The sequence below is a fragment of the Semicossyphus pulcher genome, unplaced genomic scaffold (genome assembly GCF_022749685.1).
Source record: "Semicossyphus pulcher isolate SPU_LCO1_2020_fin unplaced genomic scaffold, fSemPul1.0.p SCAF_28, whole genome shotgun sequence".
Lineage (NCBI taxonomy): Eukaryota > Metazoa > Chordata > Actinopteri > Labriformes > Labridae > Semicossyphus > Semicossyphus pulcher.
The window spans coordinates 7,063,152-7,090,215 of record NW_027211702.1 but is presented as its reverse complement, the minus strand read 5'-3'; the positions used below and the strand labels follow the sequence as shown (position 1 = coordinate 7,090,215).

General features: G+C 45.2%; 1 protein-coding gene across 1 annotated transcript in view; it reads right to left on the bottom strand.

Annotated features, from left to right (window-relative positions):
• ror2 (receptor tyrosine kinase-like orphan receptor 2) overlaps positions 1 to 26,722 on the bottom strand; it is a 49,831-nt gene extending 23,109 nt beyond the window's left edge. The window contains exon 1 of the mRNA XM_069677348.1: positions 26,370 to 26,722. Coding sequence (XP_069533449.1) covers positions 26,370 to 26,433 — 64 coding nt within the window. The 5' untranslated portion in view covers positions 26,434 to 26,722. The remainder of the gene's footprint in view (positions 1 to 26,369) is intronic.
• Between the last annotated feature and the right edge of the window lie 342 nt (positions 26,723 to 27,064).

Sequence of the window (27,064 nt, the reverse complement as noted above, 5' to 3'; positions counted from 1 at the left end):
GGGGGCGGAGATTAGCCTGTCGACACGGGTTTTGTGTTTTCATCAATGCCAATCGGAGCCGAGGCGATAATTACCCGGCTCTACTGCCGAGTCATGTGACCCGGGTCTGAATGCTGATTGTAACCTTTCACACTAAGCAAAAAAAGCCAGCGTTTTTTCTGACCAGTGGGAAAGCAGCTCTACAGTCATCCTGTTGTCCAAACTGCACCCTACAGAAACACAGATGTACCTCATCGTGTATACGGTGACGTAACTGCGTCCATGATGGGGACGTTACATTTTCAGTTTGCTGATCTGATTCTTCATCCCTTCGTGCTCCTTCAAATACACTTTTTTTGTGCAAACCGGAGTTGGAAAATAAAGCACAATTCTGTAATCAGGATAAAACTCGATGGCAGACATCTCTGCCAAATCCTTTGACTACAGATCCCAGGACTGAGCTGCACAGAATCGTCGTCTTCTCGATGGACAGGAACTTAATTCATGTGAGCTTTTGTTTCAGATGTTGAATGACTGTGTTTTCATGTTAAACTCTCCTCCCCCCCGCTGCAGCTCATGTCTGTGTACGTTTCTTTAACCATAAAAACAGAAAAACATGTTTGTTTGTTCAAAGCCAGCAGAGACCTTCAGCTTTTCCACTGCAGAGAAAAACAGACCAACATAATGCTGCTGCAGCAAAATATGACAGGCATAAATTAGCTGCAGTTATAATTTGAGTTTGGTTTTCTGGTGAAATTATGTTGTCTTAGAGGAGACTCGGAGACAATCCCTGGAAAGTCTGACTGTTTCGGCCTCTTCTGTCGCTCTGCTGGGTTTTCACTCCGATACACACGTTGCATACGTTTTGTTTTTTACGAGTCCTGTGTGTAACAGATACTCTGGCTGTCTGTGCGATTGGCTCGGCTCTCCCTGGGAGTTAATCAGGATCAGGCGCATGTGAGCAGCAGACACGACGTATGGCTGGGTTATTAGCTCCACTCGGCTCTGCGTCCGCCCCGCGTCCCTGAGATACGAGCATGTGCTCCACAGATGTGGCTGCTGCAGGAAATTGGTGGTGCTGAGGACTTCAGTGAACAAAACCATACAGCATTCCTCTCAGGAGCCACACTTCCCTCCATAGATTGGAGTTTAATCCGGCCATAGATGTAGGCAGACAGAGGGATTATTCCACTGAATATTGCTGCATTAGATGCAGATGCTGGATTTGTGTGCACTCTGTGTGACCATGTCCTGCAGATCATCTCCAGTCTGGAGCCGAGACGAGTCCAGCAACATGTCGGGCTCTCACTGCTGGACTTCCTGAAACGTCTAAACATCACGACTGCGAGAGTGAAGCTACAGCGGCAAACAAATCAGGAGTCATTGTCTGACCGTGCTGCTCCCATCTGTTATCAATCTGCTGCAGAGTCTAAGACCTGAATGGAACCAACAAAGAGCGACGTGTTTGAGCTTCAGTAAAGTGTAAACCTGGCACACTCACGGCACAGGTAAGCCTCCTAATCTGACACATTTAATGTGACTGCACTGATTCAGTTAAACCTGATTGATTCTCCAGAGAGACATTAAAACACAGAGCGCTCATTAAGCAGCAGCTTTCAGTCCGTAGTTTGTTTCAAGCTCCAAAAACACAACATCATACATTTCCCACAATGCACCCGTCCTTCCTGCCTGGTGAACGCCCTCATCTCTCCCGTCACGCTGACCGTCTGTTATTAATCTGCACAGAGCCGAGCTGAGATAACTGTGACGGGGTCGGGTCAAAGTGTCTGCTCGGTTCTGGATCATCGAACGCTCGGAGCTCAGAGGCTGAGCGATGTTTAGTCTCTGCTCGGTCGGTGTGATTATCTGCGTCCAAAGAAGCATCGCGGCTGTGTTCAGCTGCTGGGGTCACTTTTTAGTTCACATCCAAAAAACAGACGACAAATTAAATGTGCAAACTGATGAAATATGTGGTTTTGGTAGATACGCACTCACTGTGAGTTTGAAGCCTAAAGAATGTGATCGTTTTTCTTTTACGGAGTCGATGTTGCACACTTTTTCTTCCAAACTTTCTTTTTTCTCGACGTTGATCTGCTCCTCTTGAGACAAACACACCGTGCACGTATGTTTACTGTGTGAAACGTACTCATGGCAGGTGACCTTTGACCTTACACAGAAACTTTAAATAAACTAAAAGAACTCTTTCTGTCCCGATGTGTTAAACTGAATCATAGTAACTACCTTTATAAGATTGTGTGACTGTTTTCTGTCTCTACATGAAGCAGACACACAATCAGCCTGGTGCCTAACCAGGGTGCCGCCTCGAAATTCTAAACTCTGATTGGCTATCTGCCCGCTCAGAGGCGGGACTTATGTTCAAACCAAGTTTTGGGCTGTGGTGCAACAAACAGCTTGAAGCTTTTGTGGCATGTCAGTGCAGCACGTTTGATTTTATTAACAGACTTCTTGACATTTCTTAAGAACTGAAGATTTTAAAAGATTCGTTTTTTGGCCTTTAATCGACAGGACGGTGGATCGAATCGGACATATGGGAAGAGAGAGCGGGGAATGACAAGAAAGGGCCACGGGTCGGATTTGAACCCAGAGCCGCTGCGTTGAGAGCTTTGCCTCTGAACATGGGGCGCGCTCTTTGAGCTTAACTGGCCCAAGTGTGCCACATTGAGATGTTGTCTCTCTGTTGAGTTATATTTAAGAAAACCTATAATCACAAATGTCATACCTAAATGTTCGTCGTTACTGTCGACGTGAAGAGTGGAGACAGAAATGGTAAATAAAGCCCCCCCCCATATAAGTAATTGCCCTCGTTGGGCACCCCAGGGACACGCCCCTGCACACAGCAGTGATGTCATGATGCGTTGCCATGGTGTCGTTGTTTGTCAGGAGAGACTTGTGTTTGCTTCTTGGACTTTTTACAGGAGAAGTCTGCAGAGGAACAAAGAGCAGCAGGGCCGGAGCTCCGCTGAGCAGGGACACAGGATGTGGCCCAGGCTGACGGCACTGTGTGTTTCAGATAACATCACACAACACACGCTACACAAAGGAGACCACAACAATTACACAACTGTCCATCTTAAATCTCCTGAGTGAACTCTCGGTCGCCTGTCAGGAGACAGACCTCACAGCCGTCAGCGTTCAGAGCGTCTCACAGCACGAGGGCAGACAGCTGCTCGTACGGCGAGTTACCGTCCTACAGAGATGGAAGGAAAGTTCTGCTGTCTTATCGTGTCTTAATGGAGGCTCTATGTGCTTCTCTTTGCTCTCACGATATATAACATTATCTCTCTCCACAGAGTAATGTTTATATTCAGCAGATAGCAGCAGCGCACACATCCATCTCTTTATCTGCCCGTTCCAACTTCTCTGTGTGCTTTAGATACCTTTCAGACTTCTCTTCTCCATCACGTCTCTTTCAAACACTGATAAAGAAAATGAGCACCGTTTCCCTCGCTGGTATCCAAACACATCACAGCTCTTGAGCTGAAAATGATGAAGGTTACAAGTATGTAGGAAAAAAGCTGTTAAAGACCGAAGATGAAAAATTCCTCTAACATCTGAAAAAGCTAAAAGCTACATCGAGGCTAACACGTGGTAATAATTATTATTTCTGACAGCTTTTTCTTAACTTTCAGCAACAACAACAGCAAGTCGCAAATAACTAATGCGTACAATTCAACACATTCTAGATAAATATATATACAATGGTGTACGTGTGTGTATGGTTCAACTAGCATGAAAAAGGGCCAATCATAATGGCTTCCACTATAACCTATTACTACCTACCTACGTGGTCTAGGATCACATTCACAGCAGACATCAGCTGTGGAGTACCCCAGGGCTCAATTGTGGGCCCCTTCCTCTTCTCCCTCTACCTTTCTCCTCTACATTGTAAGCATAATGTTTATAGCTAGGTTGCTGACACACAGTTCTATCTTCAGTTAACACATAATGATCCCAACTGTCTCAAGAACATCAAATGTTAGAGGTCACTAAACGTTCTTCGGTTTAATGACAGCAAAATTAAAAATGTTGTTTTTGGGAGCCAAATTAAATTAATTAATTATTATCTGATTGGCTATCTGCCCGCTCAGAGGCGGGACTTATGTTCAAACCAAGTTTTGGGCTGTGGTGCAACAAACAGCTTGAAGCTTTTGTGGCATGTCAGTGCAGCACATTTGATTTTATTAACAGACTTCTTGACATTTCTTAAGAACTGAAGATTTTAAAAGATTCGTTTTTTGGCCTTTAATAATTAATTATTATTATTATTAATTATTATTAATCTGAACTTTGATGTGCAGAGAAAAGACGTGTGCACTTTTGCTTTCATCAACATTCATTCATCATTTACAACAAGTGTAAAAAAGATCATTTTTATGTCGTGCTGAGTCACTCTTTAATTTCGCTGATCCTCTCCTGCATCAGCCAAATGTCCACCACACGTCTCCAGCTCACTCCTGTCGTAACACACCTACACAGACTACCGGTAACAGAAAGGTTTAGCCCCTCACTATTTTGCTGCTTTATGAGCCTAAATGCAGCGTAAGTTAGCTAGGCCCTTTGTTTTGTCTCACAGTCCAGGCTTCTTAAACCTGACAGCCACTGCCGGTAAAGTCCTCAGTGTGTCATCGGTGTCCTCTGACGCTCTTGTAGTGAGGGTTATGGGGCCTCTGGGGGCCACTTGTGGGGCTTCAGTTTGTTAAGTAGCTGCTGCCAGATGTCCCTTCACCCTCTTATAAACCATGCACCCTAAAACACACTGAAGGAGTATGTTATTTTATTATAAGTTAATGTTTTGTCAGAAAACCAAGAGGACCAATAAAGATCTTTGCTTCCTGCAGCGACTGTGATTGATTACACGTAACCGCTGCGATGGAAAAGCAGGATTTGGGGCAATAGGATGCTTTTCCATCCCGAGCTGAATAAGACTGCTGGCTCCTGCATTCCTCCGGCCTGCTGCCTCTCCATGAAAGGACTCTTTGAGAGCCGAGAGGCCCGACGCGGCTCCGTGTACCGGGGTTTAGACTGAGGGCCTTCTGGCACACCTCAACACTTTCCTTTTCTCTGCAGTTCAAACTGCTTCTGTGTGTGTGAGTCCTTAACCTTCTGTTTCTCCCCATCCTCCAACACGCCACCTTTTCTGCCCTCCTGTCCAACCTCTCCCTGAGTTTTCAGCGAGGGTCGGTGAACAGATCTGAGTTACACAAACATTTCAGCGGCTTTAGAGGCAGAAATCATGTTTCTGGCTGAGTTTAACCTCAATGGGAGGAAGCAAATAACCGCAGAGTGTTTGAGGAAGAAAACGTGACTGAAAGTCCGACCACTGCTTGTCTTCTCTCCAAGAATGTGAGCGGTAAACCGAGTGTTATAAACCCACGAGCAGCCATGATGTTTTTCAATCAATGCATCTGCATGGTGACATGGTTCACTCGTATGGGTAATGACGCACATCCTACTGAGAAAATCAAAGTTGTGTTGATCAGCTTGTCTGCTCCCAGCTCTCCTGGTCGACCTCTGTTAGAGAGCTCAACAACAAGCAGAGTACCAGAACTCTAAGGCCCAGGAACTACTTTTAAAAGGAACTACAGGGTTCCTTCATCCTGTTGTTGTCTGTGTTTCAACCACAGTCTAAAGAAGATAAGACAAATGAGTCCTGACGTATGACAAACACGTCAGCTTGTCAAAGAACAATGACCAAAAACGAACAATCTCGTTTGTGGCTTCAGATTTTAAAAGATTTGTGTGAAACAAAAAGCCAGCCCTGTACTTTCAGGAAGTACTGCCCACAAACACAAACTTTTTGGGAGTTAAATAACGTCCCTTGAACTTCATTTTGGATCCTGGTGCCTGCAGTGGAAACATAAAAGTACCAGGAACTTTTAGTTCAGTGGCCCACTGTGTCTGTGTTTCCCGGGAAGATTCTGCAAATCAGGCCAATGACGTTTGGAGAAGCAATAAAAGTAGCTGCACTACGCCGTCAGTCCAGTAGGTGGCAGTAAGAAGATGACGCCATAAAACGGGGCGGTATCATCATTTGTGCGACACTACAGTTAGCTTGTTAGCATGCAGGAGATTCAACTTGTGCTGTTTTATGTCGCACTGCAAATGGATTCATCGAATCAACGCTGGACAGGAGACGAGCGCTAGTAGCAAATGAGATAAACAATCTTGAAGCATGATAATAACGGTGACCGAGCAGCTGCAGTCTTTTAAACATGGCGGGGGAAATAAAACACTGCGAGTACTCGACCAATCAGAAACGATCAGCACTGCAGGCCCCGCCCTGAAAGTTCCTGGACCTTCACTTACCTCGGAACTAAATTTAGACCCTGGTTCCTGCTATTGAAACGCACAGAGTTCCTCAAAAGGTTCCTAGACCCTGGGAAAGTTCCTGCGACAGAAACCCAACAAAGGTCACCTCACCCTCACGCCCGACCATCATGCTGCCTCCTGAGGAACTGGACTTACAGTTGACGAAAAAAACAGAATGTAACATGAACCGTTTGTTTTGGCCTCTGAGTTTGTTTCCACGGTTCCTCGTCTGCCTTGGAGACACGTTTCTAGAACTAGACTTCGTATCTGCTCAGGATACCAGAGCATCGTTGTACTGCATCGTATTGGAGCAGGACAGCCACCACTTCAAAGCTGAGACACACCAGGCTTACTCCTGATAATGTCGGCCATTAGTGGCCCTGTATTGGCCGGTAGATCAATGCACAAGAAGGGAAACAGAAGTGAGAAGGCGAGCAGCTGACTTGTTCTATTAAACAGCAGAGCTGACAACCAACGAGCCATCTGCAGCCTTTTGAACGGCATGTTTTCCAGTAGAATAAACAACACAACCAAACTGTCTGAGTGGTGTGAAGCGGTTGTACACAGAGCTTTATCAGAACAACAGTTTGTATATCTGCTGCAGTACATCTCCTGGTCTTCTACACACCGACACTTCCTGCTGGGACTGAGAGTTCTTTCCTGTCTCGTGTGCGAGTTGGCCGTCAGCTGTCCTGTGTTGTGTTCAATTACAACTTCTTGGTCCAGACACGAGCGAGAGGCTACAGCTAGTTCTCTGATGTCTGTTTGGTGTTTCTCAGACTTAAAAGACAACAAATATGAACGAGGCTGGTTGGACGAAGCGGCGTTCAGAGGCCGTTCAGAGGGAGCTGCAGTCAGCGGTTACAAACCCAGAGGTGGATCAGTAGATTTCTCAACGACAGAAATGAGGATAAGAAACACGAAACAGCCACAGAGGGAGGAGGGGAAACTTACAGCATGCAGAGGATGGAAAATAACTGGTTCCACTGCAGACTGTAATAAACAGTTAAAATACAGGAAGTGTCAAGTCCTTAAAGGGTTTTTAAAAGTTCATGTTGTGGTAAATCTCCAGAATACAGTTTGTTAGTGTTAATGGAGGGCCGTGACTCAGAGAAAGAAGTGTCCCTCCGACATGTCACCACATGAAAGCAGTCATAATTTCAGACTTCATTTGCTTTGATGTTCAAGGATTGTTGAACGAGGATCTTATATTAAACGTTTGTTCCGTGGGTGAGACAGCTCTCTCTCTCGTCTCTGTTCCTGCTGCTCACTGACCCGCTGGGCTTCACTCTCTGTATACATGTCTCTGCTCTCAGGGTAACTGGAGGGCCACATTATCTCGCTAATCTAAATAAGTCAAGTCCTGGTCAACCTCCCTCTGTCAGAGATCCAGTTCAGACCACACTGAGTGCTCTCTGTCTGCCTCGGCCTGCCGGGGGATTCGGGGCCTCCTCACTTACACAGATAAGTGCTGCACGAGAAAGAAGCAGCTCTTATTTTCACAGGATCAGATGGTTCTCAAAATAGAACATTTTGTGTCTTTCAGAGATCTTTCTGTTTCTCTCTGCTTTAAATACAAACTGTCATGTTCCAATCAGGTGCTTCTGTCCCATTCGGACTTTTAAAGGATTCCTAAATGTTGATTATAGGTTTGAACAGACATGTGAACCAGGTGGTACGAACACCTGACCGACGTATACTACAACACTTTCAAACACCTGACCTGTCTTTCTTTCAGTCCTTACTGCATCCTCTTATATGAACAATCTCAAAGTCTATACATTAAGTAGATCCTTAACTACTGTATAACTCTTCATTCAGATTCCTGAAGGAACTGTTGAGTGAGGACTGATTCAGTTTCTGCAGTGGAAACATGAGAACTAAGAACTCTACATGCTTATGTTGTCCCACACATGCTAATAACTGACATATAGAAAAGGTCAAAGGTCATCATCACTCACATTACTGGAAAGTCACCATGTAAATGAATAATATTATCAAAGTTAGATAAGTTACATTTGTAAAAATAAAGTTGGATTTATGTCATTTTTTATAGTTTAGAACAAAAAACTACAATATACGATACAATACGATACGATACGATATGATACGATATGATACGTTAAGATACGATACGTTAAGATACGATACGATAAGATACGAAACAATACGATACGTTAAGATACGATACGATAAGATACGATACGATAAGATACGATAAGATACGTTAAGATACGATACGATAAGATGCGATACAATACGATACGTTAAGCTACGATACGTTAAGATACGAAACAATACGATACGTTAAGATACGATACGATAAGATAAGATACGATAAGATACGATAAGATGCGATACGATATGATACGATACGATACGTTAAGATACGATACGATACGATACGAAACAATACGATACGTTAAGATACGATACGATAAGATACGATAAGATGCGATACGATACGATACGATACGATACGATAAGATACGAAACAATACGATACGTTAAGATACGATACGATAAGATACGAAACAATACGATACGTTAAGATACGATACGATAAGATAAGATACGATAAGATACGATAAGATGCGATACGATATGATACGATAAGATACGATACGTTAAGATACGATACGATACGAAACAATACGATACGTTAAGATACGATAAGATAAGATACGATACGATAAGATGCGATACAATACGATACGTTAAGCTACGATAAGATACGATACGATAAGATGCGATACAATACGATACGTTAAGATACGATAAGATACGATACGTTAAGATACGATAAGATGCGATACGATATGATACGATAAGATACGATACGTTAAGATACGATACGATACGATACGATACGATACGAAACAATACGATACGTTAAGATACGATAAGATAAGATACGATACGATAAGATGCGATACAATACGATACGTTAAGCTACGATAAGATACGATACGATAAGATGCGATACAATACGATACGTTAAGCTACGATAAGATACGATACGATAAGATGCGATACAATACGATACGTTAAGATACGATAAGATACGATACGTTAAGATACGATACGATACGATAAGATGCGATACGATACGGAATGATACAAAAGGAAATGATACAATGAGGTACGGTGTGATACAATCTGATAACTGTACAATATTACACGATACAATACACTTGTAGGGTAATTAGTCTTGGACTCGAATGCCACAAACATTTAGCTGCCATTTTTTCAGGTGAGGAAACAGAAGCTTTTCTGACCTGCTGGCTCTTTGTTTTGTTTTTGTCCTGTTTTTTTAAGTATGTGGAATAATAAGTTTGTATATGGCTTTAACATCACATGTATCACGTTTGATGTGATGTCATGTCTTTTTAAAGAACAATTTGAAAACGCCATAAAAGCAGTGGTGTTGATCTTCAAGAGTTAAGAATCTGACAAAGAGACAAACAGGAGACTTTGAGAATCATAAAACTCTGAATATCAACACAACTGATTAACGAACATGAGGATGAAGGACATGGTGAAGGCCTACTTTATGATATGTTGAAATAAACTCCACGAGTCTTAACCTGACAGTTTCAGAAGCACACTGGCGGACTCTAAACTGTTTTCATGCTTTGGTTTTACATGTTTCACTTATTAAAGGACGCATTTCTACATTTAGAGGCTCTTTGGCACAAAGCCTGAAAGGCCTTTAGTGTCTAACGTCCAGCGAGTTCCAGGAGAGGCCATTAAAGTGAAATTAGATTAAATTAACTTGACATTTATTACGGTGCTGCAGGAGCAGCAGCCAGCGACAGTTTAACTCTTTTTCCAGAATTATTTTTACAACATTTTCTTTGGACAAATAAAGATCTTTAACGTAAGTATAACAGCAGCATGTTGATCACCTCTCTGTGCAGAAGCTGTTGGTGTTCAGGGTGAAGAAACAAAGTTAAAATGTGTCGCTGCTGAGAAACGAAACCATCAAAGGGTCATGTTAATGACGTCTCTCCTCCCTGATGGAGTCGGTCGCTGGAGCAGAACTGTTATGAAACCTGATAACGCAGCTCGATGAGGGCCGAACAAACCTCCATCTCTCTTTGTAACAGGAACAGCAGACGGAGGAGCAGCAGAAACACTGAACTACCCTCCATAAACTTAATGACAGGCTCATTTTTATGCTCCACCACGAGCCCTGAACGTCCCGTCTGCTGGAGCGAGCAATCGGGGGAGGAGGGAGGGGATGACGCCAACCCCTGCCCCGAAAAATGAGAGCGGAAATCTTTAATTCTGACTCTGAGAAGCCGGTCGGAGAGGGACGGAAAGTCTGAACGTGCTGGAATGTGTTTCAACAAATCACTTCATCAGTCCTGTTGAACACAAAGCTCCTCCGGACTGGGAGAGAAGAAGACACAGACGCTGTCCTGAAGTTACGACCCCAATAAAACCTGAGGGTCAGCTGACGGAAACGGCTCGAGGGGGGGGCATCCAAACTGTCCTGAAGCTGCAGACCAAACACTCACAGGAGGCTCCGACACGCAGCTCAAATACATGATTTATGTGTTATATGTGAGTAACAAGATTTACTTCTCCTCATGTATTCATCTGTCTGATATGTCGCCCCCTACAGGCCTGCAGGACGTACGCTGAGACGACTGGGCGTGCAGCGCGTTTCTGCAGCTTCAGCTCTCAGAGTTTGTTTTTGATTTTGCATCGTTTATGTTTTTGCAGCTCGTTTCCTGTTTATGTATTTGCTGTTTTTCTTGCAGCATGTTTCTCATTTCCGTTCTTGAAACAGTTCCGGGTCATTGCATGTGTTTTTAAACTTGCATTCATTTTGAATTTGCAGCTTGTTTCTTCTTCTTTATGAAAGTCTTTTGTGCCGTTGCAGTGCACTCTCCCCCCATCGGCCAACAAACTTAACTAATCTGTATGAGCAGGCGTCTGCAAATGAAACAGGAACTGTAGCTGAGTGACGACGTTTTCACTGTCCTGACGTCGGGGTTCTGCTTGACACTTACAAATGTTGCATTGCATTTCATTGCATGCAGGAAAACCTCAACGCAGAGCGCAAAAGAGGACGAAAAGCAGTCCCTCAACCCATCGGCTATTGATCATCTCGCTTTTTATTAACGTCAGATATCTGCTTATGCAGGCAGAAACAGCGATGTCATAGATGATGTCACTCAGCTCAAACTCAGGTTTTGCATCTTAAGTTGACAGTCAGATACTTAAAGACGTCCAGTGCACGGAGGAGGGAGTGTTGGCCTGAACATCGGACAGTTAAGGCGTCACCTCAGAGTTTAAATCATCGTCAGACGATAGCTGACGAGCTCCAAGATGGCTGCTTTACTTTAAGAGGAAGTACTGACGCTTAGTGAATGATATCAAAGACATATTTTATTAATCTGGTTTTAAATGTATTTAGAACCAATAATCTGGGGGTGTCTTCAACCAAAATATTAAAGCTGCTTTAATAGTTTATCATCCAGAACAAGCAGAACATGCAGTTTATCTCATCAGGTCTCCTGAAGCTGCAGAGCTGCAGGCTTCATAATGACGTTAGTTATGGTTAATATGACTCAGTGTGTCACACAGTGTTAGCATGTTCTCTGTGGCTCTAACTAACTTATCGAACAGATGATGTGAAGAGTTCAGGCCCACACTCAGCAGCTCCACTGGCTCATCAGCAGACCTGTGATGGTCTTCGGCCCAGGACGTGTTCCTGACTTTAAACATGGACAGAGACAAACAGAACCTTAAAGTTCTTCAGACTCTCGGGCAGCTGACGTGTGAAACCAGACGTGTGCGTAACAACGGCCTGAACTCCCTCCGGCTCAGTGGCGTTCTCCCTGAGCAGACCTTGTTGTTCGCTGAGCGTTAGTCACTCTAATTCGATTGGATGCTGTCAGTGCAGCTGTAGTTATATTACATCAGTGTGTTAACAATGTGGCGGCTAAACATGCTAACAATGCTGACCTTCTGTGACCTCGACAGAAATGCTCCTCCAATGTCAACAGACCCATTGACCCATGTGAACTTGTTCTGTTGTGTTTGTTTTAACTTTATAAACAACAGCATGTGGAAATGTGTCATCAGCTGCACGTCCGCACAGAGGATGGAAGAAGAGACAAAGAGCGCGTCTCTCTGTGTGGCTCATTTCATCTCTGACTGTCACAACACAGCGCGGCTCTCTAAAGGTGGCCGCACACTGCCCAGACCAACGCCAACCAATCGTGGAAAGTCAGATCAGTGTGCGCCTTTTCCCAACAAACCACAACATTCTTGAGGCTGTACTCGCGTGCAGAACATCAGTACGCACGACCTTCATCCGAGTAAAATGAAGAAAAAACTTAAATAATGTCAGCTGAGTGTGTGTGCAGACCCCTGTGAGACCCCTCCCTCTGCATCGTTTCTGTTGTTGTGCTTTGCACGGGACGTTTTCAGGAGGGGCGCTGACGTGGTTCCCTGAGCCAATCACAGCGTACAGGTGAGAGTGGGAGTGGTTCAAATTAGCAACTGGGCCCCATTCAGACTGGTGAACACGGTGAGAGAGCGATGCAGAGTCGGCCTTCTTTCTGTCGGACAGGTAGGTGCCTCAAACCGTGCAGGACAAGCTAACTGGCGGTTAACATGCTAGCGCAAAGGTAACCGTGATGCTGTCGGTGTTAGCTCGGCGGGGGTGGGCGTGTTCTCACACGAGAGAGTGAGAGGGAGCTTCTGGTGAGCCCAGGAGGAGAGGCCCAGTTTGAATGTGTTGTTGATAAAATAAAATCCTCATGATACCTTTAAGAATCAGAGCAGGAATCTGAACCGGCTTTAGTCTGTGAACACACACAAGGGATTTGACTCTCAAACAAAACAGGACCACAAGGTCTGACTAAGTTTTAGCCTAAATAAAACGTTCTTTAGTTTTGATAAGTAAACTTTACCAGCTCTCTTTGTTGTGTTTGTGGACCAAACGTGTCCCCGCTGACGGTTCAGTTTGTCCTCGTTTGTTTCTCTTTCTTTAATCCTCTGTAGTCGTCAATCTTTCCTTTTTTAAACTCTATACTTAACTCGGAGAGCAGAACAAAGAAAACAGAGCCCAGACACCTAAATCATGATTCCAAAGAGTTCTGCAAAGGCTGAAGGCTCTCATCAGTGGACCAGAACCTCAATCAACATTGTGTTTACTCATTCTGCAGGAAATAACTCACTTAAACTTTCACTAAGGCACCTTGTGTCCCTTAAATCACAAAGTCAGACACCAACTGATGCTGAGAAACGTTTTATTTACTCTCCTTCAGAATCGACGCTGCAAACAGAAAAGTTCTTCTCTGATCCAAACCACGTCCAGATGTGTCGGCATCAACATGTCGACATAAACACGCATGTAGGACAAGTTTACAGTCTCCCTCACATAACAACTGTATCATGGCACTGTGCACTGTCAGATGGTATCACTCCTGCAGAGGAATTTTCACTTTACAGGCCCTGATGCTATCTCTCCTCCCGCCCGCCCGCCCGCCCTCATCACACAGTGAAATCCATCCCTGTGGCTGAGCTAAGACAACAATAGCCATCTCATAAAAACGCAGACACTTCCCTTCAAATATTTAGCCATTTGGAGGCTCAAAGAGGAGACAATAAAGGAGCCTGGGGGGGGTGACTAGGGGGGGTCATTTGCATTTTATTGGCCCTCTGATAAGCGTGTGCATACCGAGCTCGAGTGTTAAATCTTTCTTTCCTTCAGTCTGAGGAGACGTGCAGCTCAAAGCTCCGACGCAGCAGAATATCACAGCTCCATTTCCCTCCCGACTCTTCCTCTGCAGCCGACGCTGAGCTATGATTAACAAAGCATCTGCTGCAGGAGGGGGGACGGCTGTTAGGCTGACAGGACTGTTGTTAACATATTTCCACACAGCCATGAAACACTGTGAAAGCCGCCGGCCGCTCGCTGAGAGCTCTCGGCATGTTTGAAACGTCTCGCTTCAGTTTGAATCCATCAACACACTTCAGTCGCTTTTTATCTCAACATCCTCTTCTTCCTCTCGCAGGACGACCGGAGCAGACAGCCCATAATAATCCTTCACATCACTCACGTATGCTTCACTGTATAAAGACTTGCAGCTCCACGGCTCAACAACAAGCTCAGCATCGGATTTTATTAAAGTAAAATATTCACTGATCTGTTCTTGTGCCTCTGTTACAGCTGAAGGTCAGCACCTGTCCCCACATAGTTACACACTTCATCAGAGGTTCATTCTGGTTAGTTAATTATTGCATAAAAATAAATACAGTAAGATAACTTGATGGCTGCAGGCAAAGAGAGCATCAAAGCCAGATGTCCTGGTTAAGCTTCAGCTGAGCAGGCTTCAGCCCGGAGCACAGCTGACTCAAGTGACATCACTCGAGGACCTTAATCAACATAAGTCTAAGAAAAATAAATCACACATTCACCTGCAGCGTCTGTATTTCCACCCACTTCAGATTAGACCACGCCCACTTTTACATGAAGGTCTGTGCATTCCCGCTCTGTTCCCATGACAACCATACTTTAAACAGGGCTCACACTACAAGATAATCAGGCCAATAACTAATAAATGATATCAAACCTGTTCAATCAGTCTGTTGTGTGGGGGGGACCCAGATAGCCAATCAGGAAGCGAGCTGACTGAAGCAGGAAGCACAACAACCGCAGCCATGGCGACAAAAGCAAACGTGCAGCATAAAGTAACACGTCCAGCCCGTGTTCACGCCGTCTCCACCACTTCATCCACAGCTTGTTCTTTTTTCTTTAAGAACTATCATCACCACTTCTTCCTGCCCGTCGGCCATCTTTGTTTTCTCTGAAGTCTCGTTTGACCGCGTGAGATTTAGATTTAGACTAAATGTGGTTACGTTACATACTCGCACTTCTTCCTGACTTCAGTCCAACTTCTTTAATCACAGTTTTGTTTCCATCAGCCGACAGCAGGCAGCTCCCTTTGGAGAGGAAAAAGGCCTTATACAATGTCATTACTAGGGGTGCAACAGTTTGTCAACAAAATCAATAACACAAATAGTTGCCGATGAAGTTAGTTGTCAATAATTACTTGGTTACGTAATTTTTCGTGCTGTGCGCGGACATAACATCGTTTTCCGAAGCGGAGTTGCTGAGGGGTGAGACGTCTCACGTCCGTCCTCTCTCTGCTGAGAGCTGTGCAGCTAACGGCGACCGGGAAGTGACAGGTAAACGAAACAGAGAAAAATGGCGGCCGATGCGACACCAACGCGTCCTAAAACTTGTAAAGTCTGGGAGCTTTTCAGCCCCGACGCTGCAGAGAAAAGGGTCGCCTGCAGGATCTGTAATGAGTGTGAAACCACGCCCACTTCCATTCGACTAAAGACAGGTCGAGTGAACGTAACACAGAGAAGGTTTGAAAATGAATGTTGTATTTACTTCCACGTGCTAAACATGAACACACTCTGTGAGTGAGATCTCCATATTTGGTGCTCTTCACACTTTTGGCTCGTTAAAGTCTTTTATATGAAATCTGCATCACATCAAACATCTGCTTCTCCTCGCCTCCACACTGCTGAGGTTTCACCATCATCAGCAACATGTGCAGAGCGGCTGATCATTCTGCTTCTATTAATCCGGAGGAATGTGAATCAAACATACATGAATCAAACCCTCTGAGGACAGTTACATGGAGAGGGAAATATGCACCGTAAAAGATGAGAACACATCCTGGGAATCTTTAACAGGATAATTATGAACAGGCTCAACAACAGCGCCGGCGGCTCCTCGAGTCTGATCATCCAAAGAGACGAGAGCACATGTCGGAGGATTAAACACGTCCACAGCTGCTTCGTCTTCTTCTGGAGACTTGGAGATAAAACTTCTGATTGATTACGTTTTAACGAACGCCTTTAACTTCCATCGAATGCACAAAAGGCCCGGCAGCTTCTCAAGCTGACCTTTGACCTCTGAGTGTGCAGACAGAGCAGTGTGGAGGGGCTTTCTCTCACTGGACAGACTACACAGTTTATGTAACTCGGCTCAGGAGGGCCGCAGGAAACGTCCAACCCAAACAACTGATAAAACTTTCTGACACAGAGACCCGACACACGGGGGGGGGGGGGGGCTTCCTGGTTTACGACTTCCAGCGAGCAGGTCTGAAGACTTTGTTTTGTCTGGTGCAGAAGAAGATCACATCTGTACCTTTCCTCTTTTAATATCAATCTTTTCCTACCGAAGTACTCCGGCCCTTTAAGAGCCCCCTACAGGAAGAAACACATCACTTTCAAGTTAAAGGCTTAAGGCTCCTCCCTCACACCCCGAAGTGATAACTGTGATAACTGACGGCTGCATCTCTTCATCACCTCCACCCCCACCACTGCGTAAAGGTGATTATACTCTCCAACAGAGGCGATGCTAGGTGAGCCCCCGTGTGATTCTGAAAGGGTCTCTTTCAGGCCGTCTGACACCTCTTCTCCTCTGCATGAACCTTCAGAGGCGGCCGCATCCCAACACCCACATCCTGCACTTATCGAAGGTGTAAAAACAGACTCAAACAACAGGAGTGAGCGTGGGCGTCAGAATATGACCCACCAGAAGTCGTACAATGCCTTAAGTCAACAGTCTGATTCTTCCCGTCCCCGCAGACCGTCCTGACCTCAGGGAGAGTTGAGTCAGGATCTTCTATTTCAGCCGGCTGACGGAGAGAGTGAGGAGGCTGCAGGTTCAAATAAAACAGACGTCATCTTTCTTATAAACTAACTGAAGTTGTGTTTACATCCTGTTTTCTTTGCCAACATGACCCCAACCGGTTAAAAAGCTTTCTTTCCTTAATAAATGCCTTCAAACGGGACGTTTTATGCTTTTTCCTTATTTCCTGTTACTTATGTAATTTCATAATGTCGTGTTTTCATATTAAACTATCAAAAGTGTAAAATAATGAGGTAAAGGTGTGTGAAAGAAATCTGTGCTGAAGGTTTCCAGACGTTTATTTAAAGTCATTTAAAGTCTATTCTGGTAAATATACTCGCTAAACGGTCTGTTTGAGTTCTATCAGGCGTTTAATGTACTCCAACATGCAAGTAACAGACGGTGCAGGAGGAAGTTATATGTAGCATAATGTCTCATAGAACTGCAGTTACATCCAGTAACTCCTTTCACAACAACAACCTGAGACAGGTTCAGAGCTTCTTTTAAAAGAAACTCGGAGGCGTCGGCTCGTCATATCTTCTAGAAAAAACTAGCATCTTAATTGATTACCTTGCTAACTAAGCTAATGCTAACATCAGCTGATGACTTAGTAGCTGTGTTTCAATTCAGGGGCTGCATCTTTCGAAGGATGCAGTCGACGAAGGATGAGTCCTTCGCTTAGACGCTGAGGCCGAATTGAAATGAGACTACAGAGGATTTCCTGTTTCCTGTTCCCGCCCTTACCTTTGCGTTACCAAACACGGCTCCTGTCGCCTAGCAACAGGTAGCTAGCATGCTAACTAGCTAGCATAACTTACGTCACGTAACTTAACCTATTATTTTAAAGATCATTTGTTTCAAGGCCCCTTGCGTTATCTTTAACATGTGTATCTCCAGCTATTCGACTGAGTTGAAACCAAAAACTTTTACATTTAAAGTGTCTTCCTCGGCCGCTTGAGAGGACCTTGTTTGAAGTGGCGCTCAGTGAATCTCGGGATACGCTGGGCCATGAAGGCTGCACCCGATGGATCCTTTGCTGCCCGGGAAAAGGGGGGCACATTTGTCGGCCACATCTGAAGGAGCCTTCGAAATGGGACAGCATTCGACACGACGCTGTGACGCCTTCAGATATGTCCTTCGAAGGATGCAGCTGCGTGATTGAGACACAGCGTGTGTGTCCTATCTCCTCCCTCCTCTCCTGCAAATATGGTCACTGCTGACTCCAGAGAACAAAAGGGCGATGGGCGAGATGCCAAACTGAAGGCTTGAGTCTTACCAAAAAGATTTTTTGAGTGAACTTTATGAATCACAGTTTTTCGGAGTTGACAGGTTTTTGGTTTTTGGTAGTTGCAGCCGTCTCCTCCAACATGGCCGACAACTATGATTTCTGTTCTTTTAAAACGTCTCTGCTGTCTTCAGTTCTGCTCTGGAGCTGTTCCCTCCTCTCCCTGTTCACCTCTGCTGCGCTCTCTGTTTACTCTCCTCACATAAACACACACAGAAGATTTCAGCGACACAATGAAGCATCACAGAACACTTGTAGGCCTCCTCCGGCTCTGTTTCTGTTTACCCGCTCAGTAATCAGCAGCACATGTGAACATCTGCGGGTTCTTTCAAAATGCAGATACGTCAGGATAAGTCCGCGTGTGTCATGAATGTAGTGAAAAACAGTCTTAACGTTATATTAGAACATAAACTACTGATCCCAAACTAAACAGGAAGTTTGTACATAAAGCTACCAAAGTAAAGCGTCTTAAACACGCAGCTTTCGTCCATCCTGTCTGCATGTCGACCCACACTGAGCCCGTCTCTGGGAATGTCTTCCATCGCTCTAATTAGTCCCAGATCCAGGATTATAATTAGTAGCAGACTTTAAACATGCCAGCGTACAGCGGAGCGCTTCCTGTCAGTAATCTCTCTCCCTGTTGTCACCTCACGTCAACAAACACAGGAAGAGTTAAAGCTCTTCGGTGGTTCTCGTTTACAGATTATCGTGTGGTCGGACACGTTCTTACACCAGCTCCGCCTCCTGAGCCCGGAGACGTTCACAGATCAAACATCACGTTTTTAATGGACAATTTTAAACTTCAGTTATTTTCTACAATCTTTCATTTAGCCGAGAAATAAAAACATAAAAGTTCAGGGTGTTAAAAACGACCTTTAACTCAAACGTGGTGCCGTCTGATATGACTTCCTGTCACACCCCCAACAACAATATACAGATCTGTAGCTAAAGTAGGTCAGCCGTGTGCCAGCGCCCGTCCAACACTGAGGCTTATTATTGTACCGGAGGTTAAACAGAGACATGAACCTTCATTATGTGCGAGCAGACGTGTGCACTCTAACTCTGTGTTTGATTAGTGCGATGTAAATAAGTGTAACTCAGAGTCATAATCAATGACTTCCTGTTTATTAATCAGCACAAATAACTGAACATGAGGTCAAATTAAGACGTTCACGAACAGATCAGAGACATTTGTGCACATGCAGCACATTTGTGCACATGCAGCACATGCAGCTTCAACATTACCTTTATTAAAATACGGGTCCGTATTCACAAAGATGTTAGACTGATGGATCTTGTTTTTGGGAGTTTGCACGTCGCGTCTGCTCTCACTATGATCCTGTCTCTGTTTGGTCTGCGTGTTGGCAGAAGGCTGACAAATTAAGTCTCATATGAAGGAACCTGTTTGTGTGTAAAGCTGAAGTATGTTTACAATAATTAAGTTATATGAAGAAACTAAAATCAAACACCCTGTTTACACCTGGCTCTAACATGCGCCCTGAACGATCCGAGCAGGTGGGCGGTCCACGTCTCAAAGATGTGCTGAACGCACACTGAGGTCTGATCAGGAGACATTCAGAGGCGGTCTGGGACACACATGAGCACGTTTCTAAGCGCTGTCGCCGGTGGCATCAAACTTAAATACACAAGGACAGAAACAGCAGCATGCATTCTCCTGCATGAAGCTCACGAAGCGAAACACGTCCGATCTCCATTTGGACTGCAGGTTACAAACAACAAGTCATCCTGTCTCTGCGAACAGAAATCAGACGTGTTTATTTTAAAGTGAGATCTAATCACACGTGTTTACTCGAGACGCATTCTAACGGCAGATGTGAACAGACGCACTGAAATCTTTCAGCGTGTGATCAGCTCCTCCTGGACGCACGTTAACACCAGGTGTGTACAGGGCAGAAGTTTTTCTGCTGCAAAGGCAAAGTGAGAATCGTGTTCGGGAGAGGGTCAGTGTGATGAGTGGATTAATGAGGACATCAGAGCAGACGGCAGACGTGTATGTTTAACTTCTTTATGGAGACAGAACGATCCATTTAAACTTCCATTGATCAGAAAGGTTTTAACACTCGCTTGAGTCGGTGGCTTTTGTCGTAAAGGTGACGCGTTCACAAGAGATGGAAACACCTTTGCAGAATAAGTTCTGACATAATGAACATTTGACTCACACAACAGATCACATGACTGATCAGCTGACCCTTTGACCTCTCTGCATTTATAACTAATCACTTGATCACTGTTTCTTCAATACGCCGCCTAAACCTCCGGCTTCAAACCAAACGACTCTTTGCAGCCAGCGAGTTGATTTGCTCCGAACCAGTCGATGGAGACGCGTCTGATTCACTTTTTTGCAGCATTAAAAAGTTTGCTTGGTTCCTGAACACAACTAGAGGCTCATCAGTTCTGCACAAAGAGATCTACTTTTTCACTCTGTCATCACCCTCTTCCACCTGCACGTATCAAAGCCGGAGAGTGAGAGGTGTAAACCCACAGAGTGTGTGTGTGTGTGTGTGTGTGTGTTGTGGCCCAGCTCTGAGGATATGAACACAATAACACCCTGCAGCCTTCCTGCAGCAGCTTCTCTCCTCGGACGGCTTTTCAACAGCCAGCAATTAGCTGCAGCTCGGAACAAAGCCGACTCTGTGGCGGGAGGATGACGAGGCGCAGCACTGATGGAGGAAGGTCGGATGTGAAGCGCCGATGAGGCAGCTGAAGAGGTGATATTAAAACACCCGGGGGGTTCAATCACATACTGTAGATAAGTGAACCACATTGTCAGACTCGTGTTGGTGGTGGTGAGATTTCATTGATCAAACAGTTGGTAGACTTTTGGGAAATCAGGAGGTTAATTGATGATTAAAGATAAAAGAGTGATGAACTTGATGAGGAGCTGCAACAGCAGCCTCACAGGAAACAGCAGGGTGCGGCTATGAACTGATATGTGAGTATCACAGAAACTGTAGGTCAGGAACATTTTTGGTGTTTGTAGTCCAAATACTGTCGTCGAGCTGTGGTCGTACACAGAATCTGGAGAGTACAAGAGGATCACATCGGCTGAACTGTGATCTCAGAATCAAACCACTTTATGGCCCGTAAAGCGGAGATCCATCCTTTCATCAGCTTTATCCTGAATATTAAACGTTAATCGGACGAATTCTCTGAAAGGTTTCTCGTGTATCTCCGGCTCTGACTCCGAGACTTGTTTGGAGAGCTTCTGCTGCAGCTACTTGTTCTCCTGATCTTCTGATCTCTAATATTCCCTTTAGTCGCAGACAGAAGACCTCTCTGACTTCCTGCCCGCTCAGATCAACAGAGGATAAACTGTACACGCTGCAGCTCAACTGTTCTGCTGCCGCTCCAAAGTAAAGTTTTCACGTCTCAGAGCAGCTTTAAGCTCCTCGCTGTGAAGACGAGGGAAAACTTCAGAACTTCGCTCACATTTCCACAAACTCTGCATTAACGCTGCGACCTCTGGCTAACTCCTCCGGCTCGTCCGCTGCTGCAGCTCGACGGGAAACACGGACGGAGGTAAATCAGGAGGTGCTCCAGGCTGGATGGTGTGTGTGCCATAAAACTGTGTGTGCCATGTAACAGTTAATAACGAGGGCCTGGCCTATGGCTAAATAACAGAGCCATTAGTTCATACAGTGCTTCAGACCACAGACAGGCTCCGCCCACTGCAGCAGATGTATGTGGTGAGGCATCAACAGCCTGACAGCGTGAAGAGTTTGTTTCCCACAAAGAAGAATGAGCCTCCACATGAATCACTCTCACCTGCTGTTTTATACCTGCAGCAGGAAAGCAGGGCATGAACAGCGCTCTGAAAAGAACCTGCTGCGTGGTTCCGTTTAGAATCAAGCAACAAGTAGTTTCATTAAACTGCAGGTTGTTATAACTGCATTGTACTTATAGCTTCAGCTCGACTCTAAATCAGTCCAGTGGGAACTCTTTATGAAGTGTGAGTGCACCTGCAGAGCGAAGACGAAGGGACTTCAATCACTTTAATAAGAGTCGAAATACAAACGTCTGAGAAAGCTGCATCAATATTTGCATCTGAATGTAATTAAAGAATAAAGTATTAACAGGTTAAAAATTACAGGTACTAAATTACAGGTGTGTCAAAATGTAATCACAGTTCATGTGTGAATGTTCCTCGTTACAGAACGAAACTGTAAACTAAGCAGGAAACACGGCACACAGAGTCTCTGTTCTGTGTTCATTCTGAAAAACAAAGAACTGATTTTTAACTCTTAATTCTCATGATTCATGACGACGGTTCAGTTTGTTTCATCTTCGACTATCTGAGACGTTTCGAACGAGCTCGAAGCGCTTTGCAAATTCAAAGAACATAAATGCAAAAGCTGCAACGAAAGTGAGTGAAAACGTCTCCGGACTGTTGTTGTTGTTGTTGTTGTTGTTGTTGTTGTTGTTGTACAGCCTGACACATGTGGGAGAGAGAAGGACCTGCCCGTCTGAGAGGTAACACTCTGCCTATTTATGTGAAAGGTTACAATCAGCATTCAGAACTGGGTCACATGACTCTGCAGTCGACCCGGGTAATTATCGCCTCGGCTTCGATCGGCATTGATGGGAACACAGGACCCGTGTCGATACGCTAATCTCCGCCCCCTCTCCGGCGCGATGCTATGCTCCGTCTGCGACTCCTCGTCATCTCAGCTACAAACTCCGCCCGTCTCCGTCCGAGCAGCGCTCGAACATCGTTCCAAACTTGTCGTCGAGTTTGATAAACAGACTGAATGAGTAACAGAGACAATAAAGACCTAACCACCGTAACATCTTCCCTGGTTACTAACCCTGTCTGCGGCACGTTTGTGACGTCAGATGGTGACGCAGCAGAAAAGAGACCGACAGGAGGATACTTCACTGGCAATGGGAAAAGAGACGATCGGCATCTATAAGCGGGTCGACCTGGGTCTGAAGAACCTGCGTCAGCGTGCTAATTTCAGTGGGAAAGGGGATTGTTTGCCGTTCTCCATGAATGAGCGTGGGCTAAAAAGATGCAACAAAAGTCGTCCTGAAAAGTGAGCGAGTAAAAACTAACAGGAACGATTGAGCTATTCTGCACACAGTTTTTAAACGTTGGATGACGTAACAGCACGTTGCAGATTTCCTCACATCCTGCAGGACTCGCAGGCTCTAAATATATTAAATGTTTGTTTTCATCATTAGTGGTTTTTGTGTCTGTGATCCGATTTCATTTGTTGTTTTACACAGATTGTTTCTCCCTTTGCTCGGCTCACGTTGTTCTAAATGTGCTACAGAAATCAGTCTGACCTGACTGATGGAGAATCACAGTTTGCATAAAAATGTTCCAGTTGATCTTAATCTTCTCCACCACATATCTAACCCTGGCTTCTCTTCAACCTCGTGTTAATTGATTTACCAACTTTCAGCCCCGCTGCAGGACGCTGACACCCCCTCCTCGTGTGTGAGCGGAGTCGGTCGGTCTGCACAGCGGGAGAGACCGGCGGGGGTCTCTGCCAAAACAATGCTGCGTTGCCAGGTTAAACTTCTGCTGTTACACAAAGTGACTTCATCCAACGTCCTGCTGTGACGACCAATCAAACACATGAAAGCCACATTCCTGCTGGATTACTTTAGCCTCTTTCACACACACACACACACACACACACACACACACACACACACACACACGCGCGTCCCCACATTGTCCGGTTAGGCTGTGAGTTGTTCACCCTGAATTTCTGCAGACTTGTTCCTGCAGCCTCCGAGTGAAATGTTCACAAGAAGTCGGGGTGAGCCGACGTGTGTGATGACGTTTATATCACGTGAGCCGTGTCAGAGCGACACAGGACGATTAAAAACATCCGAGGGTGAAGAAGAAGGAGAGGTGTCTGCAGAGAGACGAGGAGTCATCTGGAAGTGTTCACCAGCTGCAGGGAGCAGCAGGGAGCAGCAGGGACGCGGTCATGTGACGTGTGTGATATGTGATTTGTTCTTTAATCTGCAGGTTGTAAACATGTTGCTGCTGTTAGACGTCTTGTACTGAGGCTGTTAAAGCAACATGTCATATTTGGCTCTAGCTGAACGTGATCAGAGATACGGTGATGATGATGATGGAGCTCTCACCACAGTAAAGGAACGCCCCCCGGCCTCAGCAGTCGTGGTGACTCACGCTGCTCATTAGCATCAAACCGCCTCCGTCACAGCTGCTGCCGAGCTTCAGATGAACCTCACATCACTTCACTTTAATAACCTGTGATTCAAACGTCTCTCACAGGCAGGTGTGTTTAACACGGCACGCTCGCTTTCACGTAAATCTGTCACACGAGTTTCAGTCTGTTTTTTCTCCATCCTTCTTCTTCTTCTTCCTCAGGTGAAGACGACACAAAGAGGAAAGATGATTTTGAATCCCTCCAAAGTGAAACTGATAAAATGAATCAGATCAGACGCAGGCTTTGTCCACAGGGGGCGCCAAAATCAACACAAACCTAAAGTCCTCACAGCAGCTTTAAGCTGCTCCCAATGATTCACCTGTTGATCTTTACTGTTCAATGATTGGACGTCAGCGTCTGCGGTCAGCGCAGGAACACAAAGATTCAAACATCAGATCTAAACTGAAGAACTTTTAACACCAACAAGACAAACGATTGTGAGTTTTACATCTGAAGAGTCGGTGATGGAAGTCAGTGCAACAGAGTTTTTTGCTTTGATCAGCAGTTTGATCACGTGCATGTGAACGTGCACATATTTGAGCTGTGTGTAGTTTACATTCAGAAGAAGAGCATGAACTCAGCATGCATGTGTTTCAGGTCACGTGACATCTGCTCGTTTTCAGGTTTATGTGAAGAACAAGACAAACAACAGTAAAAGTCTAACTCAGTAGCTTCAATGTTTTTAGGATTCATATAAAATGTGGCGAATTTAATGTCTACAAAATCTAACTTCTGCATGTTGGAAATAAAATGCATTTAAAGAACAATGTTCTCCAGTACTGTAAACTCTTTACTTGTTTGGGTCACATTAAAGACTTGTCGGTGTGATAACCTGCCCTGATCGTCCTATAAAGACACGAGGCTGCGCACAATGATGGGCACGCGCACAGATGTATGAATATCTGATCAGCTCCCGCATAAAGACCTGAGCTGCTCTCTGGTTTCTGTAGAAGAAGAACATCAACATGTTTAACTTCTGGTTCTTTTCCTCTCCGCTTCTTCACTCTCTGCTCACAATAGAGAGAAATACTGCTGGGGGGTCATTTAGCCCCCCCCCTTTCACTTCATACCAAATGGTGAGTCCTCAGAGCTGAAAACAGGAAACCTCCCCCGGCCTTCACCCCCCGCTGGGGGAGTAAATGAATTAACATGACTGACAAAGACGCGAGATCACCTCGAGCTATGCGTCCAATTAACATGACAACGACACAGTGCTCCTTTGAGTCCCACACAGGCACCTCTTCTCCCGAGCAGGAACACATGTCAACAAGCTGAGAGACGAGCTTAAGTGACCGCAGAGACTCAGAGGGGGGAGACACCCCCCTCACCCATCCTCCCCCTCTCCATTAAACCGCTCCTCAACTTTAAGGTGAAAATCTGCATCAAACGAACTCTTTGAAGAAGCGAAAGGACCATTAATCACAAAACCAGCCCTCATTATAACAGACTGATTCTCACTAAATGTTCAACAACCTTAAATATATAAGGGGGGGGGGGTCCTCATGTTAAAGAGTGACTCAGGAGGATTCAGGTATTTCACGCGGCTGTAAGAGAAGCCTCCGTAAAAACGAATAATGTGAGTTTTCCTGCAGACTGGATGTGAAATCTGCAGCTCCGAGCGGGACAATGGAGCTGAAACAAGTCTGCGAACCTTTAACTGAAACTGCAGCGAGAAGAAGTGACCAGAAGAAGCGGCATCTATTGTGTAAGAACATCTGAACGCACCGTGAAAACAGGCGTGCAAAGAGCTCGTTTTTACGCACAGACAAAAGTGCAACATGTGCACAAACTTCACATTTCATCACCTTTTCTGAGCTTCTGTTCAGCATGCATCACCTCTCTGTTTGACCCTGTGTGTTTAAAGCAGCTGCAGTGTGTGAGGGACACTTACCTTCACATCTCAGAGCTGGAAACAAGAAAAGCATCCAGAGAAAAGTCCTCGGGGTCGCAGCCATAGCGCCACTTTTCTCTCAGAGCGCAGAAAGAATCAAAACTCAGACTGAACACAGTTTCATCCACTTCAGGGAGCTGAACTTCTCCTCCTGGATCTCCTTCTTCTTGTTTTCCAGCAGCCCGCAGAGAGAAACGCACTTTTCAGGATCCACACATGGAGGTGCGGGACGGATGCGGGTTCAGGGAGGAAAACAAAGCCACGTTCATCCCGGTAAAGTCCAGCAGAAACTCCGCGAGAGAGAGAGAGAGGGAGGGAGAGAGCCGCGCTGCTCCTGCAGACCTGTTGATCCCAAAGTGGCTTCTGTCCTCGCGCTGAAAAGAAGGGAGCGTGGAAAAGTGGAGCGGACGCACGCGCGTATTTAACGCGCACACTTAGGAGTGCGGTGACGTTTTTGTAGAGAGCGCCATCTAGAGACGGGAGCGGAAATGTTCCATGTTTTATATTCCTCCTCTTCAATATCCTCCTGATTCAACACACGACACCACACACACCTCAGAGCTGAAGTTCTAATACCACAGAGCAGAAACACTGAGCAGAACCACAGAGCAGAAACACAGAGCAGAAACACAGAGCAGAACCACTGAGCAGAACCACTGCCCGACAGTTAAAGTCCTGCCTCTGACATGTTACTG